The sequence below is a fragment of the Canis lupus genome, chromosome 5 (assembly GCF_048164855.1).
Source record: "Canis lupus baileyi chromosome 5, mCanLup2.hap1, whole genome shotgun sequence".
In the NCBI taxonomy this organism is placed as follows: Eukaryota; Metazoa; Chordata; class Mammalia; order Carnivora; family Canidae; genus Canis; species Canis lupus.
Window position 1 is genome coordinate 81,655,238 of NC_132842.1, and position 21,442 is coordinate 81,676,679.

Here is a 21,442-nt window from a genome sequence, read left to right on the forward strand (position 1 = left end):
ACTTAGGCAAGTCTGTCTACCCCTTGTGCCTCAGTTTACTCATCTGTAAAATGGATATAATAGTGCCGATTTCACGGCATTGTTGTAGGGTTTAAATGTAGGGTCTCAGTGCAGTGCCTGGTATAGAATGAGTGCTATGTTATTCATATGATTTAAATGTGTGCTCATGAAATAAATGTGTATTACCAAATGAAATTCATCAACGAAATGAAACCTGAAGTTTTCACATGCTGCTCTGACGTTTAGTGCCCATCTAAGTGGTAATAGTCATCTTACCATATTATTGTTCAAGATGAGGTCAAGTTAGAAAGTGATTTAAAGAAGAATGTGAAATAAATATGAGTCTGTGCAGATCATTGATACAGCAAAACAGTAAAGATGGGATGGAAGTCATGGCATTTGGGGAATATCAGTATATATATTATCGTATATGACATTGACATCATCTACGTTTCTTATAGATATTTGAAGTATCAAAAAGGTGTAGAGATTCATATGTGGAAATCCATGCATCACTTCCTAAGTTGAGAAAACATTAAGATGTAACTGAACTCCCTGTAAATGCACTCTCCTCTCTTCCCAGTTGAATTTATGGCTCATAAACTGGGGAGGGGATATTTATGAGCCACCATATATATGACTAGCTAGAAATCGTCCCTTTTCTCCGCTCAGTCTAAGGTAAGCTCCAGAGTGTAGTTTCTCCTGGAGAGACCCATAGCAAGGGCGTGTGTGTGGAGGGAAAGGCAGTGGCATCCCAAGATCCTGGTCATTCACTTACCAACACCGGTGACATAGAGCAGGGCTTGGACTGGGTTGGTCTTGGGTCCATAGTATGAAATCTGAACCTAAAGGACAGAGCAAACCATGAAGGTCTTCTCTTAGTCATTCAACAAACTAACTGGGCCCCTGCTGTGTGCCAGTTCAGGGTGAGAGGCCGAGGAAGAGACAAGGATGAGCAAGAAGTGGTGCCAGCCTATAAGAAGCATCCCAACCGGTGGGCACGGAGGGGTAGCAAAGTACTCCAATGCCTACGCCACTTAGATGAGGGTGCTGTGGGAGCCAGGAATGGAAGGGCTGTTTGGGTCTGTCCCATAGATAGTGGAGATCCAGGGAGATGTCACGGCCACCATCGTCTCATGTCTAGGCCATGGCATCAGCCTCTAGTGGATTGCCTGGATCCAATCTACTCAGGACACTGCAGCCCACGGGGTCTTTCTAAGATGGGCAGACTTCTAACTCCCTGGATGACAGGTTTTCCCTGGCTTCCTGTTGCCTTCAGAAAATGACATCCCTGATGCCAAACTCTCTAATACTGCTCCCTCATTCCCCACTTCCCTCTTCACCATCTTTTCTTGCCAGATAGATCTTCCTCAGTTTCCCCAACACATGCCTGGTCATCTCTTCATCTAGAGTGTGCATACAGGCCACATGCCCCGTAGAGTTCTCACTCCACTTTCCCTCTCTGAGGTGGGTCATTCCTCGCATCCTTTAGCTTGCCATCTCTTCCAGGAACTTTCCCCTGATTGCATCCTCACCAACCTACTTTGATGCCCAAGTTCTATGCTCCTATAGCAGGCAACAATTCTGCCCCAAGGTGAAGACTGCTTGGCCTGCCCTGCTGGAAACAAGTGCTCATTGGCCCAGATCTCTGTGGGAACCCCAAAGGGCCCTGTTGAGCCCATCTGCAGTCACAGGGGGATGCAATGAGTTCAGTGGTGGTCCTGAAAAAGCTATGTCCACAGCCAAATCCCTGAAATCTATGAATGTGACCTTATTTGGAAAAAAAAGGTCTTTGCAGATGTAGATAAGGGTCTTGAAATGAGATGGTCATGGATTACCCAGGGAGGACTTAAATCCAACGACTAGTGTCCTCATAAGAGTGAGGCAGAGGGAGATTTGACAGCCTGAGGAGGGGGACCGAGACCACAGAGGCAGAGATCGGAGTGACATGGCCACGAGTTTAGGAAACTGAAGCTGAAGGATGCAAAGAACTGGTTCTCCCCCGGAGCCTCCAGAAGGAGTGCCGCTCGCAGACACCTTGATTTTGGGCTTTTGTCCTCCAGAGAGGATACATCTCTGTTGATATAAACCAGTAATTTGTGGTCATTTGTCCAGGAGCCACAGGAAACGAATGGACATGGAGCAGAGCTTCCCAGCCTGCCAGGCTGTGGCCTTAGAGCCCCCACCACCACTTATAATGGCTTACCTGTAAGCCATTACATGTGTTGGTTGTAAGCCCCCTGCAGGCTGCAACCTCACCTGATCTGTTCCCTTCTGTGTCTCCAGAGCCTGGTAGTGCCCAGCATGTAGGAGGTGAAGGTGAATACTAAACTCTGCTGAATGGATGAATTTAGTAAAACCCCGGCCTCTATGAACCCCTGGCATCCCTGTATTGTCTGTGAGGATGCCGTAGCTGGAATAGTCACCATAGTATCCAGAGAGGAGGAAGCTCTACAAGGGCTATGGGACAATGCGAGACAGACCATGGGTAGCTGACCTGCTGCAACCTGCTGACCTCCTCTCACACATCCCACCTCACAGCTGCCACACTCACCTTTTGGTCACCTGTGCTACTGCTGGCGGCTCTCATCCTCAGGCTCACCTCCAGGCTGGGGTCCAGGGACCACTTGGAGGAACCTGTGGAATTCTTTTTGGCTGGACGGCTGTGGCCAACATCCACGACCACTCCTGGGGAGGCATTGATGCTGAAGGACGTGTAGCCCGTGGGGGCAGAGCTGTGGATGAGACAGTGGAGAGGACAGAGGGACATAGTGAGGGAGGCCTGGCCCCACATTCTTGCTTTTCAATCAACAAGTGTAAACACCACATGGCAGCCAGGTGACCCTGACTGTAGGGGTAAGTGCTGTGAGGTTGTTGGGAGGTAGTAAGAAACAAACAAACAAAAAATCTCCTGACCTGAAGGACTTATATTTGAACTAGGAGAATTACAGAGCTATGTGCTTACCAAAGGCACACACAGATGTATATGTACAGCAGACAGCACACCCAGAGTTTACACCACACAAGTGTGCACACAGAGGACCGTGTATTTGTAAACAACCACAGACTTCTGCTTCTGGAATATGGTGCGCCAGTACTCTGAAGGACCTTCCTCTTACAAAACAACTAGATCCTGATTAAAGTATACTTTTTAGGGCACTGTTGAGATCATGAGACATAAGGGAGGATCTCCAAGGACTCCCTTCTCTGTATGCGCATGCACACACACACATACACACCATGGGGGTTAAACTGAGGAACACCAAAAACAAAGAGGAGATATTGAAGGTATCCAGAAAGGAGAGTCAGAAAATCTACAATGGAATTACTAGTAGATTAAAAGCAGGCTTCCTAATAGCAACAATGAAATCCAGAAGACAGTTGAATAACATGAATCTTCAAGATATTTTTGAAAAAAAAAAAACTGTTACTTAGAATTGTGTACCCCACTAAATTATCTATTCTTTAAAGATTTTATTTTATTTTTTATTTAAGAGAGGGAGAGGGAGAAGGGAAGAGAGAGAGAATGAATGGTGGGGATGGGTAGAGGGGAAGACAGAAACAGACTCTCTGCTGAGCAGGGAGCCCAACCTGAGGCTTGACCCCAGGATCCCCAGATCATGACCTGAGCCAAAGGCAGATGCTTAACTGACTGAGCCACCCAAGTGCGCCAAGAAAAAAAAACTGTACAGATAAAAATACCAAAGGGGTAAAAACAAGTCCAAATATATGAATAATCAAAATAACTGTCAATGTATCAATGTTACTAGTTAAAAGAGAGTTTTGACTTAAAGAAACAAAACTCATCTATATAATATTTATAAGAGGCACCCTTCTAAAATATAAGGATCCAGAAAAGATGAAATATAAAGGAAAGGAAAAACATACATTAAGCCAATACTGATCAAAAGGGAGCTGGAGTGGGTATGTTAATATCAGACAAAATTAATTTTGTATAAAAAATTAATAAATTTTTAATAAAGCCATGATCATAGTTGAAGACTTCAAGTCTTTTTTCTCAATCAACACAAGATTAAGCAGACAAAAAATTAGTAACACAATTGACAAGCTCAATTTGGTACATATATATAGAATTCCTTGCTCCACAACTAGTGAATATACATTTTCCCAAGCAAAGTGCACGTGGATCAGTAAAAAACATTGATCACATAGTTGGCTATCAAAGCAAAGTTGCAACAAACGTTAAAGAACAGGTCACATACAGTGTAGGTAGCACATTCTTTGATCAGAATGTAACTAAGCTAGGAACCACTAACATAAAGTTCATTTTTAAATACCCCATACACTTGGCAATTTTAAAATCAGACTTCTATATAACTTAACAAGGCAAAGGACAATGAATGGAAATTAAATAATAATACTTGGAACTGAGCAATACTTAAAAAATGCTACATTTCAACACTTTTGGGGGAGCTAAAGGTGTTGCTTTGTGCCTTAAATGCCTAGATCTTCAAAAAGAAGAGAAAAGGTAAACTATGAGTATATAGGATAAAACAGAAAAATCAAATACAATGTAATCTACCCCCCCAAAAAAGAAAATAAAGATGGTAGAAATCTGTGAAATATAAAACAGGTAAATCAACAGAGCCAAAATAGACTGATACAACTGGTAAACCTCTGGCAAGATTGATCAAAGGAAAAAAATAGAAAAATGAAAAACATCCGTATAGGAAAAGCAGATTATTTTGTAGATAATTGATAAAAGGTTACAAAAATCCCAGAGCATGATTATCTGCAACCTCTCCCCCAAACTTTAAACTTTGAATTTAAAAGATACACTAAGAATTTAATAAGGTAGGTAGTAAGGTGGAGAGGCAAAAATCAGCTGCCTTTCTGTACATCAGCAATAGTTAGAAAAATAATTTCTATAAGCAGATATAATTTACATTAGGAAAAATCCCTCTAAAGTACTTAGGCTACATCTAACAAAAGATATGTAAGGATTTTATGGAGAAAAACAAACCTATTCAAAGCACTAGAGAAGACACAGATTAATAGAAAGAAATACCACATAGTTAGAAAAGCTTAATATCATTAATGTATGAATTCCCTCCAAATGAATGGATATATTCAATGGAATTCTAGGACATTTCATGGACTTTGACAAGTTGATTCCAAGATTGACAAAACCAAGCTGCTAAGACAGTCGACGTACTCCTGAAGGAAAAATAGCAAAAGGTGAGGGACTTGCTCTACCAGGTGTAAGTTACCAGAAAGCCATGGATGGTGCTGTGATGGCTCAGGCAGGGACAAACAATAGATATAGCTGAGAGAGACTGTCCTTGATCTGTGACAGAGGTGGTCTTGCAGATAACCGGGCAAAGGGAAAAATGACATCACAAATGGTGCTGGGACAATGGCTTGTCCAGATGGACGACAGTTAAATAGGATAAATAATTAAACTGATCCCACCTTCACACCATATACAAAAACAAGCTCCAGGTGGATTTAAGACTTAAAAATGAAAGGCAAACATTTGAATATTTAAAAAAAATAGATCTCTTTTAGAGAAGTTTTAGGTTTATAGTAAAATTGAGAGGAAGGTACAGAGATTTCCCGCGTATCCCTTGCCCCCCGCTCCCATGCACAGCCTGCCCCATTATTAGCATCATCCCCTGGAGTGGAACATTTACTAAAATTGGTAGGCCAACGCTGTTACATCATAAACGCCCCAAATCCACAGTTTACATTATGTTTCCCTCTCGGTGTTGTGCATTCTATGAATTTAAACAAATGTACATATAATGATTTGCAGCCACCATTATGGTATCATACAAAGTAGTGTCATTGTCCCAAATACCCTCTGTGCTCTGCCTACTTATCCCTCCTTCCCCCAACCCCTGGCAACCACTGATCTTTTACTGTTGCCATACTTCTGTCTTTTCCAGAATATCATACAGCCAGGGTCATAGTAGCCTTTTCAAATTGGCTTCTTTCTTAGTAATATGCATTTTAAGTTTCCTCCGTGTTTTTTCATGGCTTGATAGCTCATTTCTTCTTAACACTAAATAATATTCCGTGGCCTAGATGGGCCACAGCTTGTTCATCCATTCACCTACTGAAAGGTTTCTTGGTTGCTTCCAGGTTTTGGCAACTGTGGACAAAGCTGCTCTAAACGTCCATGTGCAAATTTTATGTGGACATAAATTTTCTTTTTTTAAAAGATTTTTAAAATTTCTTTATTCATGAGAGACACACAGAGAGAGAGAGAGAGAGAGGCAGAGACACAGGCAGAGGGAGAAGCAGGCTCCATGCAGGGAGGTGCCCTACATGGACATAAGTTTTCAACCCCTTTGGATAAATACCGAGGAGTCTAATTACTGGACTGTATGACAAGAGTATGTTTAATTTTATAGGAAATCACCAAACTGTCTTCCAAAGTGGCTATCCCATCTTGCATGATCGCCAGCAATGGAATCAGAGTTCCTATTCGTCTGCATCCTGTCCAGCATTTGGTGTTCTCAGTGTTCTGGATTTTGGCCATTCTAATAGGTATGAAGCAGCATCTCATGGTTGTTTTAATTTGCATTTCCCTGATGGCATATCTCGCGGTGGAGCATCTTTCACATGCCTCCCTGCCATTCGCATACCTTCTTTGGTCTGTTAAGATTTTAGCCCATTTTTTAACCAGGTTGTTCATAGTTGTTTTAAGAGTTATTTGTATAGGGACTCCTGGGTAGCTCAGCAGTGGAGCGTCTGCCTTCAGCTCAGCTCATGATCCCAGGGTCCCGGGATCGAGTCCCGCATCATGCTCCCTGCAGGGAGCCTGCTTCTCCCTCTGCCTGTGTCTCTGCCTCTCTCTCTGGGTCTCTCATGAATAAATAAATAAAATCTTAAAAAAAATGTTTTGTGTGTTTTGGGCAACAATCCTTTATCAGATGTACCTTTTGTAAATATTTTCTCCCAATCTGTGCTTTGTCTTTTTTACTCACTTTACAGTCTTTTTTAGAGCAGAACTTTGAAATTTTAATAAAGTCCAACTTATTAATTCTGTCTTTTCTTTTCTAGATGGCACCTTTTGTGTCATATTTAAAAAGTCACTGCCAAACCCAAGGTCGTCTAGATTTTCTCCTGTGTTACCTCCTGAGAATTTTATAGTTTTCTGTTTTACATTTAGGTCTATGGCCTATCCTGAGTTAATTTTTGTGAAGGGTGTAAGGTCTGGGTCTAGATTCCTTTTTTGGATGTGGATGTCCAGTTCTTCCAGTACCATTTTTTGGAAAAACCTCCTTTTTCCATTGTATTGCCTTTGCTTTTTCTCAGAGGTCAGTTGATTGTACTTATGTGGACCCATTCCTGGGCTTTCTACTCTGTTCCATTTATTTAGTTCTCTTTGTTTGCCAATACCACACTGTCTTGATTATAACTTTATAATAAGTCTTTATAATATAATGTCAGTTCTCCAACTTTCTTCTCCTTCAATACTGTGTTAGCTATTCTGCGTTTTTTACCTCTCCATTTAAACTTTAGAATCAGTTTGTCAATATCCACAAAATGGGATTGCATTGAATCTATAGATCAAGCTGGGAAGAACCGGCACCTTGACAATATGAATCTTCCTATCCATGAACATGGAATATCTCTCTATTTATTTACTGCTCTGATTTCTTTCAGCAGTTTTGTAGTTTCCTCATATAGATATTATACTTATTTTATTAGGTTTATACCTAAGTATTTCATTTTGGGGAGAATGCAAATGTCAGTAGTATCGTGTTTTTAAATTTCAAACTCCACTTGTTTTTTGCTGGTAAGTAGGGAAATGATGGACTTTTTAACACTGTATCTTGTCATCTTGCCATAATAGCTTGTTAGTTTTAGGATTTTTTTTAATTAATTCATTTGGATTTTCTACACAGATGATCACATCACCTGCAAACAAAGACAGGTTTATTTCTTTCCGATTGGCATCTCTCATATTTCTCTTCCTAGTCTCATTGCACTTGCTAGGAATTTTAGTATGATGTTGAAAAGCAGTGGTGAGAGGGGACTCTTTGCCTTGCTCCTGGTTTTGGTGGGAAAGCTGCAAGTTTCTCACCATCAGGTTGATGTTAGCTGCGGGTTTTTGTAGATACTCTTTATCAGGTTGAGGAAATTCCCCTCTAAGTTTACTGAGAGTTTTATCGTAAGTAAGTGTTGGCATCTTTTTAAAAAAAAAGATGACACAGGCATCTTTATGCCCTTTCTTAAACAAGATGTAAAAGCAATAAACATTAAAGGAAAGGGGCACCTGGGAGGCTCAGTGGGTTAAGCATCTGCCTTCAGCTCCACAGGGAGCCTGCTTCTCCCTCTCCCTCTGCCTTTATCTGCTGCTCTCCCTGCTTGTGATCTCTCTCTGTCAAATAAATAAATAAAATCTAAAAATAAAATAAGATAAAGAAAGAAAAGATTTAAGTTCAACTAGATGAGAATAAATAACTTCTGTTCATCAAAAGACACTGTGAAGTGAAAAGCCATAGGGTAATCTACAGAGAAGACTGCGCTTAGCGTCTGCCACTCTCGCATTCAGTGGCTCACACAATCCTTACGGGAAGGGGCACCTGCCAGACACTCGGCATGCCTCGTGCAGTTTAACCCCCACCACAGCCTGGCAGCATGGATGCAAATAGTCCCATTTTACAGATGGGTAAACTGAGGCTCAGAGACTTGTCCATGCTCTCTGCCGTCACCCTGAGTGGCCATCTGCTGAGAAGGAGACACTGGGAGGAAGAGGAGAATCCCCCTAATTGCAGTGCCAGAGCATCTACCATCTTTCGTGGTTGACGACTTCCAGACCGCACCCCACTCCACCCCATTCTAGGCCTCCCAAGCTCTCTGGAAGCTCCCTGAGCTCCACCAACCAGGCAGCAGTGCCCAGTGAGGCCAGCCCCACAGCACTCAGAGGCCACATGTGCTAGGGAAGCAGAATGAGTTTGGGGTTGTATAGTCCTGGGTTTGAATTTCCTGGCTTCCTCACCTTGAATTTGCATGACCTTGACACCTCAGTTTACTCATCTCTAAAATGGGTGTGATGCTCATTAGAAATCAGGGACAGAAGGACCTGGCACCTAGCAGCAGAGGTCGTGATAGCTCCCTGACTCCAGCCACAAGCACCGCGGAAAGCCCTCTGCAGGTTTCAGTATTCATCTCAGGTCAGTGGGATTTTGCTGGAATATAATCAATGTGTTTCCCGTTGCGGGAGAGGTACTTTCCAAGTGCAGAGTGAAAAATCACAAGCAGCGTTTGTAAGGGCAGCTCTGGATAGGAGCCCACACCCCTGGGTCTGCTCCTGCCTCTGCAGCCCTGTGCTTCTAACCCTGGGGGCTCTGAGCCCAGTGACAGAGGTCATGCTCCGGCGGGGGGTGGTGTGCAGGTGCCGGGAGCAGGTCAGGGGAGCAGCATTGGGGAGGAGGCAGTGCCAGCCCGTCTGTGCAGGAAGAGAATCCAGGCCACAGTCAGAGCGGTGGCCGCTCAGGGGACAGGCTGAAGGTGCTGGCCGGGGGCTGCTGTCATGAGCAGGTGGGAAGTGAGAGGGAAGGGTCTCAGCCTGGCTGTCTGCGTTTGAACCTATGAGCTGTGTGGCCTCAGGGGAGTTACTAAACCTCTCAGAGCCTCAGCTTCCCCTTCTGCCAAATGGGAGCAACAGCACTGCCTGCCTCGTTAGGCTGATGAATGCGTTCTGCGTAGGCAGCCGGGTGGCAGCCCCAGCTGTTGTCCCTGAGACATGCAGGGGGTGGGATGTGTCACTGAAGGAGGAGCCCACTCTCGGAAGGGTCATGGGGCCTCAGGCGACCTCGGCCTCTCTTTCCCTTTGCCCTCAACCTCCCATCTCCTGCCTCCCCTCCACAGCTCTAGGAAGCACCCCCAGACCTTTGCTGCTGCTCTACCAAGGCCCAGATGCAGGCAGCCAGTGACACGTTTAAAGAAATGCCCCAGACACCCGTGTGGGCACCGTTCTAGGACCACACATGTCCTGGAGGGGGGAAGCCGGGGGAGGCCCCGACTATTGCTCATTACAACGACACCAACTGGGCGCACTTGCTGAGCATCCCTAGACCATTTTGTTTAACCAGAGCCTGGCCCAGGCTTGGCGCATAGTAGGTGTTCAGTCGGTATAGGATGGAAGGATGGATGGATGGATGGATGGATGAACAACCACCAGCAGTACGTCCAGCTCCGTGCTAAGTACTGACACACTCCCATGGTCTTTCACATTTAATCCCTCTAACCACCCTAGGAAGTGGGTATTATCTCCATTTCACAGAAGGGGAATGTGAGGCTCCGTTGGCCAAAGCCACCAGCTGGCCCACAGCAGGGACGGCCTTCCCGCCCTAGCCTCTTCCAACCCCAGAGCCTGTGCCATCACGCATATGATGTTACACAGCCATGGAGTGAGGCTTGGCTGCGAGGTAGGGGGTAACAATCTGCATCATGAACCAGGTGTGGGTCATGAAGCCAGGGCCCGGCCTTCCTCCCAGGCACACCTGCTGTGTGGCCTCAGGCAAGTCACAGACCCTCTCTGAGCTCCAGTGCCTCAATGGTGAAAGGAGAGGGTCCTGTGGGCCCTGTGATAATTCACTGGTGGTGAGGCCTTGAGTCCAGGCACATCCCTGGGCCACTCAGGTCCCACCCTCCAGCTTTCCCCCGGCGCAGCCTGAAGCCGGAGCCAACCGCACACCCCGTCACCCCGTGCCGTTGGAACCTGCTCCCCAGCCTCCGTGGCCCTGTGCCCCGCCCCTGGGACGGCCCTGCTCACCTGTAGACATCCAGCTGAGTTTCGGTGCCCAGCACGCACACGGCATAGGTGGACTGCTCCGGGGCCACGTGGATCACCGAGCCCTGGGCCATGGTCCTGCCAGCCCGTCCCTCCAGCAGCACGAAGCCCCTTGGCTGCTTCCTTTATACGGCCCAGCAGAGCCATGAGTCAGCACCTGCGGTTTACAGGCGGCCCAGCCCCTCCCCACTCAGGTCCCGGGGCGTGTTCTCTCCACCCTTCGTGCCCCGCAGCTGCCCCTCGGACCCGGGCCGTGTGAGCGTCGGTGCCAGAACCAGGGCAGGCAGGCTGGCTCCGTCAGTCTCCCGGGAAGGCCCGGGGCTCAGGACGCCGGGGGGTGGCGAGTGCAGGGGTGCATCTTCCGGGGACAGCCCCGTGGGCGCCCGGGGCCGTGAACACCTGAGGGCGGCCAACCTTGCCTCGTGGTGCCAAACACAGTCTCAGACAGGAGGAGGCGCTCGGGAGGTCGCAGCTGGAGCTCACCCCCCCACTCCCCGGCAACACATTCGAAGACGCGCGTGGCCTGGGACAGGTCCCTGCAGGCTGGGCCCCCGCGTGACAGCTCACCGCCTTCTGTGTGCCAGACGACTAACCCCATGAGGCACGTGGGGTAAACGCCGTCATCCTCCCCCCACCGGGTCCCCACGGTAGCTCCCCGAGGTCGGAACCACCATCGTTCTCACGTGACAGAATAAACTGAGGCACAGAGAAGCCAAGTGATACCCCCGAGTCTCCCCAACCGTAGAGAGCGCGTCCGGGCCCCAGACCACCTTCTCCAGGCCCAGAGCCCCTCTTCTGTGCGGGCGGATGAGCCGGTCACTGACCCCGGGGCGCAGCCCCGTGGCTCCTTGCACACAGCCGGGCCTAATGAACCCACTTTCTCCAGCTGGTCACGGGGTTAGGACTAGTTTGAGCTCCGGACGGAAGCCGGGAGAGGGGGCTGTCACCGCCAGACCCAAGAAGGCGCTCACCACTAGATCCAGTCACCCTGTGGACGGGGCCCGAGGCGCCGAGAGGGCTGACATGCCCACTGTCACCCAGCACATCAGCGGCAGGGCTGGGCTCTACCCTAAGCCTTAGGCCTCTGGGGGTGATTTTCTATTTTTCCTTTTTGCCCTGTTTTTCTTCAGCATCTTGGGGGTTCACATTGGCTATGAATAAGCCACAGAGAGAACAAGCCCAAAGCAGTTTTATCAACTCAACAAATATTTCTTGGTTGCCTACTGTTTGCCAGGCCTATTCCGGGCGCTGAGGATGCAAAGTGAACAAAGCAGACAAATATCCGGCCTTCGTAGGAGCTTTTCTTTTTTTAATAGAAAGAGACAGCCAATAGGCAATAAATAAGTGAATTGCACAGCATGTTAGCATTGCGGAAAAATGAAACGATAGGGCAAGGCAAGGGGTGGATTGTGATTTCAAATTAGGGTGGTCAGAGGAGGTGACATCTGAGGGAGATGGCAATGTGGATATTTAAGGCCAGCACAACCAGTGCAAAGGCCCTGAGGGGGTTCAAGAAAGCAGGAGACCAGTGTGGCTGGAATGCAGTGGAGGAAGGGGCAGGGGGGACAGTGCTAGGAGCTGGGGGGCGGATCACAGAGGGCCTTGCAGGCACTGCGAGGACTTTGGCATCTACCCTAAACCATGTGGGAGACATAGGGACGTTTTGAGCCAAGGAGGCCCATGGTCTGATCTGTCTGGCTGCTGTGGGATAATCAACCATGAGGAGACCAGCGAGGAGGCCTTTGCCCTCCGGCAGGTGGTAGATGATGCGGCCAGACCGCAGTGCTGGCAGCGGAGGAGGTGAGAAGTGCTCAGACCTACACTGACCCTACAGCTAGTAGGATTGACATGGACCCGATGGGGGCCATCAGGGGGTTCCATCAGGAATCAGGGGGTTCTCCAAGATCCAGGGAGGCCTGAGCCCCCGGAGGGATGGAGCAGGCACCTACTGACAGGGAGGGCTGTGGAGGGCCGGGCTTGCAGGCGGCGTGGCGATCAGGAGTTTGGTCCTGGCGACGCTGAGCGTGGGCTGTCTATTCGAGTCTGTGTGGGGACACCCTGCAGGCCGTTGGTTGGACACACGATTCTGGAATTGGAGAGGACCAAGCTGAAAAGGATAAATCTGCGGGAACATCAACATCTAGAGCTTCCCTAGGAAATGAGCACAGACGGTCATTGTGAGAAACCAGCCTTGTCTCTCTCTCTCACACACACACACATGCTTGCACACCCGCACACGCGGAAAGCAGCCATACGTCAGAAGCAAAGCCTTTTTGCAGACTCATATGCTCCGGCTGGCAGAGCAGGGATGAAAGTGGGCCGGGCAGGGCTGAGGGCACACAGACCGTTGGGGAGCGTGGACACCGCCCGTGCCAGCACCCCGGCTGCATCGTTGCACCGCTGCTCCCTGTCCTGGCTCGGCAGCATCACAAAATAGCCTAGGCTGGGGCCCTAAACTATTGAAATGTATCTTCTCGCAGTTCTGGAGGCTGGGAGCCCGAGATCCTGGGGCCAGCGCGGTGGAGTTCGGCGGGGACCCTCCTCCTGGCTTGCAGGTGTCCTCTCGTCGTGCTATTGCATGGCGAGTGGGGGCGGGGAGGTGGGCAGAGGAGCCCACCCTCACGACGGATTACCTACCGTGGACCGTCCCCTGTCCAAATACCACACTGGGGGTTAAGGCTTCAACTTAGGAATTTGGGGGGAGCCACGATTCAGTCTGCAGCACAGTTGGACCCAAAGGCTGTTTGCAGATTTCCAGCATATAAACCACGTTGTGATGCACAAACCGCCTCCATGTCTGGGCGCGTGGGTGATTCGGTCAGCTAAGCGTTCGACTCTTGGTTTCAGCTCAGATCACGTTCTCAAGGCTCTGGGATCGAGCTCTGAGTCAGGCTCCATGCTCAGCACAGGGTCTGCTTGGGATTCTTTCTCCCTCCTGCTCTGGCCCTCCCCTGCTGTCTCTCTCTCTCTCTCAAATAAATAAATAAAATATTAAAAAAAAAAACCAACAAATTGCATCCATGTCTGTGGCTGTTTTGCAGGGACTTCATGGGTTGATCTTTGCTTCTCTTTATTCTCTTACTGGGCATTTTGGTTTTTTCCTGAAATTTGCTATAGCTTCTCATTATGTGTATGTGTTTCAATGTCTGTTCCCTAATCAACCATGAGAGCAGAGCTTCTGTAGGTCTCACCTGCACCCCGGAGCCTAGAACAGCTCCTGACTCATAGTAGGTGCTCATTAAACATCGCAGCTGAAGACTGCGGTCTTCTCCAGCACCCAGCCCCATACTGGACCCCAGGGTGGGGGCCGCAAAGGACAGCTTCCTGCGAGGATCCCTCAGAGCCCGGCCTGGCTGTTACCTTGCGGAAGGCATTGACTTCGGGAAGTTTGGGGAGCAAACTGGTACATGAGGGCAGCTGGCTCAGAGCCCAGGCCAGAAACGCTGCAGGAAGGGGCCCTTGTCCCTGCAGAAAGGCGGAATCACCGGCGGGGCTACGCAGTGGAGGAAGCAAGGTCGTGTTGGGGTTGCCCAATGCCCTCCGGCCCCTGAGCTGATGCCCCAGCCTCTGCCCTGGATATATGCCTTTCCTCCACGTGATGGTGATGTCATTGGGAAGAGGAACTGGTATTGGTCTCTCCCTGAGACCCCGAGACTGGGGGTAGCACCACTTGTGTTCGGAGTGGATGACTCAGCCATTCCTTCAGCGCTGCTCGTTCACAGTTAGAGTTCAGATCCACATACTTAGCTCTTCACTCAACAAATATTTATCAAATGCCTCCCAAGTGCCTGGCACTCTCTCAGAGGCGAGGTTAGGCTTTATTTAAAATAGATTTGCCAGGACCCGGGGTGATAACAGAGACCAGAGTCTATTATATATCCGCTAGGAGCCAAATTTGTCACCAGGTCCTCAGCTATATTATTTCCAATTTCCACTCTAACCCAGAGGGCAGGACTTATGATCCAATTTCTACAGAGGAGTGAAGCCCCGTGCTCAAGGTCGCCTGGCACCTGAGCAGGTTCCAAATCCACCTTTGCCTGGCACGCTCTGCTCTCCACTGGGGTCCTCGCCCGTGCCAGGCCACTGACACTGCATCCTCTCCGATCCTCATACCGACCTTAATGTCTGAATTACGCTCTCCCCACTTTCCAGAGGAAGAAATTGAGTCTTGGAAGGGCGTAGGTAACTTGCCCAAGGTTACGCAGATCGGAAGTGGTGACACTTGGGTCTCACTTTGCCCCTTGTCCCACCTGCCTGCCACGCAGCTGCCTCCCGGTCAGGTCCCTTGGCCGATGAGCTCTGAAACCCCTTCCAGCACAAACAACCCCCAACTTCTCCATAACCTCAAGCAGAAAATTGGGAGTGTGTCTAGATCATTCAGATTGGTAGAAACTGGCAAATCTTACCTTCCCACAAAGGTGTTTGTCTAAGTACAGTGTGACTGCCCCAGGGGGGAGGGGGTCCTTGCTCCCTCTCTCTGCTCCCCAGCTCTGTCGGGCCCAGCACCTCTCTGCTCTCCTTCACAGAACCCCTGTAGGCTCTGCAAACACTCACGGGCACGCAGGGCGACATGGTGACTGACACGAGCCAGGCCCCACGCCGCAGCATGCTTACTGCGCCCGTTGAGGTGGAGCGCACAGCAACCTGATGAAGGGAGGACACCTGCTAGTCATCGGTGGGTGAGCGTTATGCCGGGGACAGAGATGGGAGGTGGCATCAAAAGCCTGCGAACTTCCACGATGCCATCTTTGAGCAAAGGAGGGCGACCCCGCCAGATGGAAGTCACTGGGTCCGCATTCCTTTTCTGGAGCTGGCTTCCACCTTGTCTGTGGTCCCAATGCCCACCTTCCTCCTCCAGCACCCAGAATTGTCCTGGGGACCATGACCATGAGAATGCCAGCACCTCAAAACAGGGGCTTTCCTTTGTGTTCCCTGGTGCTTAAACTACTGTCTGGTGCAGAGGAGGTGCACAAGAAAAACCGTATCTTCTTGAATAGAAAACTGTTTATTTTAAGATGCATCCTTTGCTTCATCAACCATTTGTTGAAAAAGACTTTCTTTCCTCCCTTGAACTGCCTTTGCAACTTTGTCAAAAAATCAGTTTGCCGCACCGTGTGGGCTGTTTCTGGGTTCTCTCTTCTGTTCTATTGACCTGTGTGTGTGTTCCCCGACCAAGCACAGTCTTGATTCCTATAGCTGTACCTTGAAATTGGGTGGACTCACTGCTCCCACTTTATTCTTTTTCAAAAGCATTTTAGCTATTACAGTTTCTTCGTCCTTCCATAGGATTTTAGAATAATCTTGCCTGTATCTGCAGACAATCTTGCTGGGATTCTGACAGTGACTGCACCAAAACCTGGATATCCGTTTGCAGAGGGTTGACACCTCGCTATGCTGAGTTTTCCAATCCACGAACACAGCGCCTCCCAGGTATTTAGAGCTTCCAGCACATAAACCTTGTACGTGTTTTGTTGGATTTCTACCTAAAGATTTCATTTTAGTGGAGTGACTATAAATGGTCTTGTATTTTTATTTCTTTGTTTTTTTTACACCATTTGTCATAAAGCTCTATTTACAGTCGCCAAAATGTGGACACAACCCCAATGTCCATCAAAAACAAAAAGTCACAGATGAATAAAGTATGGAACATCTTTCAACCCGTAAGAAGAATACAATTCTGGCACGTGGTACAACATGAATGAACCTTGCAAACCTTACGCTATCTGAAAGAAGCCAGACACAACAGGACCAATATTACACAATCATATCTATATGATGTGCTTTGACTACTCAGTTCTTTTTTTTTAATAATAAATTTATTTTTTATTGGTGTTCAATTTGCCAACCTACAGAATAACACCCAGTGCTCATCCCGTCAAGTGCCCCCCTCAGTGCCTGCCAGTCACCCCCACCCCCCGCCCTCCTCCCCTTCCACCACCCCTAGTTGGTTTCCCAGAGTTAGGAGTCTTCCATGTTCTGTCTCCCTTTCTGATGTTTCCTACCCATTTCTTCTCCCTTCCCCTCTATTCCCTTTCACTATTACTTATATTCCCCAAATGAATGAGACCATATAATGTTTGTCCTTCTTGTATTTTTATTTCTTTTTATTTTTAAGTTTTATTTATTTATTTTAGAGAGAGGGGGGACACACATGGTGGGGAGGGCCGGAGCAAGAGGGAGAGAGAGAATCTTAAGCAGATTCCCCCGCTGAGTATGGAGCCCAACTCGGGGCTTGATCTCGCAACCCTGAGATCACGACCTGAGACGAAACCAAGGGTTGAGTGCTTAACCAACTGAGCCACCCAGGTGCCCCTGGTCTTGTATTTTTAATTTCAGCATCGACATGTTCATTGCTAGTATATTAAAATACAAGTGATTTTTATGTGTTGGTCTTGTATTCTGTGACCTTGCTGAACTCATTTATTAGCTCTAGGGTTCTTGTTGTTGGGTTTTTGGGTTTTTTTGTTTTGTTTTGTTTTTTGTTTTTTTGTAGATTCCTTGGAATTTCCTAGGTAGATAATTACGGTTTCCACAATTATAGGCAGTTTTATTTCCTCCCTCCTTGTTTGTATATCTTTTATTTCTTTCCTGGCTTTATCACACTGGCTAGAACTTTCAGTGCTGGGTTGGAGACTAGTGGTGAGAATGGTCATCCTTGTCTTGTTCTCAGTCTTGCGAGGAAAGCATTCAATCTTTCACTGTTACATATGTTGTTAACTGTAGTTTTGTTTTGTTTGGCAGATGCTCTTTATCAGACTGAGGAAGTACCTTTCTATCTCTAATTTACAGAGGGTTTTAATCATGAATGACCATTGGATTTTTTCAAATGCTCTTTTGGCATCCATTGATATGAGGGTAAGATTTTTCCTCTTTAGCCTATTACGTGGTGGATTACATGGGCTTTGGTCGAGCAGAACACCGGATACCAATAACCAATGCTGGGGGAGGATGCCCACTACACGGAAGACAGCAAGATCATTACAATGCCAGCCTCCAAGAAAGAAGTCCCAACACTTCTGCCCTTGGATCTCGGTATCGGAATTACCAAGGAAAACCCAACACAGTCAAGCAGTTTTTTCACTTTATAGGAGTCAGACAACTTTCTATCTTGTATGTATAAATCCGTTTTCTTTTCTTCTTTCATTCATACATTTAAACCGCTGCGCCACCCAGGGATCCCTATTCATACATTTAAATAGTAAAAGATGTCTGCAAAGCAAATCGTGCCTAATGTAATCCCTTTCCATGGGCAACGATTACTACAACTACCCCCATTTATTCATTTTGCCATTTCACAGATCACTTCCTTCTGCAGCCAGATTTTTTTCACTTAATACAAGAGAGGTATTTGTCACATGACCATAAAATCCTTGGAGGTTTCCTACATGGCACGAAATGGAGGTATCACATTTTCTTACCCAGCCTCAAATGCTTTTCACATTTTGACCGAGCACGATTCTCATTTTTTTTGCTATTATGAATCTCAAATAAGCATTTGTCTTTGAGTAGGATACCTTTCTTGTGTATTTTCCTAGAGGTATAATTCCTAATACTTGAAACTGCTTTCCCAAGAACTGTGCGATCAAATCATATCCGTATAAGCAGCTTACAAGACCGCTCAACCTCCCTCACCTTCCTGACAATCTTTTCAGGGGGTTTTGTTTCTGCTATTCTGATGGCGGTACTTTGTGTTTAGTTAGTTCGTAATGAGGTTGATAAATGTTCCAGATGTTTGCCACCCAGTTGCTGATGCTGTTGAGCCGCTCTGATCAGGAGAGACGTTAGGGAAGGAATGAGCCAGGGCCGGGAGCTGCAGGCAACGTGTGTCCTCACCATTGCTTTGCTTTTTCTCATTAGACCATGATTGCATTTCTCCAGCAGCAGTTTGAAGGTTGAACCCGGAGCTACATTAAAATAACATTGCCGTGTAAACTTGAACCTAGCACCGGTTTAAAATAACACTGACACCTCACATTCTTCTCAGCCAGGCTTGGGTGATGATCTTCTGAGGAATTTGTTTGCTCAGTGGATTCACACCCAACCAGGAAGCCAAAAGGCGGGGCTGGGTGCCTCTGTGGTGAGGTCTTGGCAGGGCCTGACTTGTTGGTGGCTGGTCCTTCTGGGGATGTCGGCCTCAGGAGGCTGCAATATACTATTTGTGCACCATCTCTCCGTTCTATTTACTGAGCACTCACTGTGTGCCAGACCCTCTCCCCAGGTCTTAAAGGAATCCAGGCCTGAATTTTTCTGGGATGTTCTGATTTCCAGTAGGCTATCCCAACATAGAGCTTCCTTAAGCATCTCAGTGCAAAGAACGTTACAGTCCTGCTGTCTGTGGTCTCCAGCCACTAACAGAGATGACAGGGGACCGAGTTCTGGGCAGACTCCAGGCCAAGCCACTGACCTACACCTCCTCATGTGATCCTCGGGGCAACCGCACAAGGAAGGGAATTTGTAGGCCAGGAAATTGAGCTCGAAAAACTTGAGTGACTAGAACAAGATCACACAAACTGACGGTAAGAGAAGTCAGCATTTGAATCCAGATCGAGGTGATTGCAAAGTCTTAACCACAAGGCTTTACTGGCCAATTGTGGAGGGCAATAAAAGCTCCCAGACTCTTTGGTCTTCTGATTTACATTTCTTCAATAGACACCTGCTGAACCCCCCTCTGCGCCAGGTGTTGTGCCAGGTATTAGGGATGCATATGGTAGAAGGGTTCTTGCCTTCAAGGAACATGAGACAGAGGTCCAAGAAACAGAACCAAGAAGATCTCTCTCTCTCTCTCTCTCTCTCTCTGTCTTTCTCAGATATGTATATTCTAGGGCAAGGATTTGAGTGCAAGTAGTCTATCCAGGAGATATAGGATACACTAGGATGGATGAGAAAGTGAGACAGGGAAGGGGAGCCAATGAAGGTGGGTTAGTAAGCTGGTTGCCATGGTCACCACTTGAGGGTGGTAGAGCTTAAGCCACTGGGGGTGCTGGAGAGTGTGGACCAGTGCCCCAAAGCTAGCCCACCCCAGTGGCAAGGGGGCGGGGGCATTTATACACCCATTCCCATCACTTACTGCTTGAGGGCGGCTCCTGCAGGCACCAGTCCCCTGGTTTCTGGTCACCCTGCTCTGATGCTGCTCTGATGGCCAGAGAAGGCTTCAGGCGAAGTGCTAGTGCTGCTACTCTGAGGCCAGGTCTCTGTGAATTGAAGAGGGAGGGGATGGCAGGGGCGTGGGGGGCACTGACAGCATCTGCCACGGGAAGCCTGGGGCATCCCCACTCCTTCAAGGAGCAGGAGACAGCTGCGGACACATTCTCCCTGAAAAAATGCACATAGAACGTTTTGCATAGAGCCTGCTGGGTTCATGGACCCCCTGGAACCCACCCAGGGACCCTGATTTAAGACCTCTACCTCCTGTGACTTGTCCTTCCTCTTTCCCCCAAGCCCGCCCACCCGCCCCCACCAGGAGATAGTCAAGGCTTTCCTGACACAGCTGCCCTCCACCCACATACACTCAGGGACTCTTCCGGAGGGGAGGCGGCTCAGCGATGGCATTGTGGTCTGGTCACCAGTGTGCCCTCTTCTCTGACCTTCGGGACTTCAGAGCAGCTGGCAGCCGCCCCCAGGGACCCTTTACAAGGGGTGGCAAATCCTCTGCTGTCTGCCTGCTGGAGGCGGGGATCTGCGCTTCTTCCGGCCAGTGGGAGCTGTGCTGATGAACTCGACCCACTCGTGCGTGCATTCTGCGGTTCGGTGCTTCAAATCGTAGATCACAGCATGCCCACGGAGGAGGGCCTGCACAGACAACCACTTCCAGGAATAACAGCAACGTGGACACCGTGGAAACCCCACTTGGGTTAAGAAATAGAAAGCCTTCAGTAGCTCTGAAGCTATTTGGGGGCCCCTCCCTCACTGCATCCCCCTCCCAGCCCTGAACTAACCATTAGGCAAATCTTTCAGTCATTATTCCTTCACTTTTTCTTTACATCTTTGCCATATTGATTAGTTCTATCTGGTTGGATGTGATGAAAACGGAAGCAGGCTTCATTCCTTTGTGACTTGCTTCTTCCACTCAGGGTCGTGGTTGTGAAATGCATCCATGTGGCCATGTGAGCTATAGATGGTTTCGTCATTGCTCTCCAATATTCCGTCATGGGAACGTCCAACAATTTAGCTATCCGTCCCGCTGGCGACGGGCATTATTTCCAGTCTGGGGATCATTTGGCTACTGCTGCCGTGAACATTCATGTCTCTCGGGGCACAGGCATGTACCTAGGAGCCAAATTTCTCGCAGAGGGTGTGGCAGTTTTAATTCACTGGGTAGCCACAAACTGTTTTTCAAGTAGTTGCACCCCTGTCATCCCCACTAGCAGTTTATGATGTTTCAGTTGTTCTGCATCCTCGCTAACCATTGCCCTTCAGGTATCTACTTATTTTGGCCTACCTGGTGGGCGTGTGATAGTGTATCATCGCGGTGTGCATCTGAGTCCCCCTGATTACAAACGAGGCTGAAATCCTTCCATCTTCCGTCCTTTCCTTATTGGAAATCTGTGTTTTCTGTTTTGTGAAGGGCCCACTCATAGTTTTATCTTTTTTTTTCCATAGGATTATTTCTCTATTTCTCTTTTTCTTATCTTTATTGAATGGTTAGGACTTTTTTTTTTTTTTTTTGGATGT

General features: G+C 47.9%; 1 protein-coding gene across 1 annotated transcript in view; it reads right to left on the reverse strand.

Annotated features, from left to right (window-relative positions):
* Nucleotides 1–10,908, reverse strand: part of PADI4 (peptidyl arginine deiminase 4) — a 29,963-nt gene extending 19,055 nt beyond the window's left edge. The window contains exons 1-3 of the mRNA XM_072828169.1: nt 10,754–10,908; nt 2,555–2,735; nt 779–845 (exon numbers count right to left, since the gene is read on the reverse strand). Coding sequence (XP_072684270.1) covers nt 779–845; nt 2,555–2,735; nt 10,754–10,845 — 340 coding nt within the window. The 5' untranslated portion in view covers nt 10,846–10,908. The remainder of the gene's footprint in view (nt 1–778; nt 846–2,554; nt 2,736–10,753) is intronic.
* Between the last annotated feature and the right edge of the window lie 10,534 nt (nt 10,909–21,442).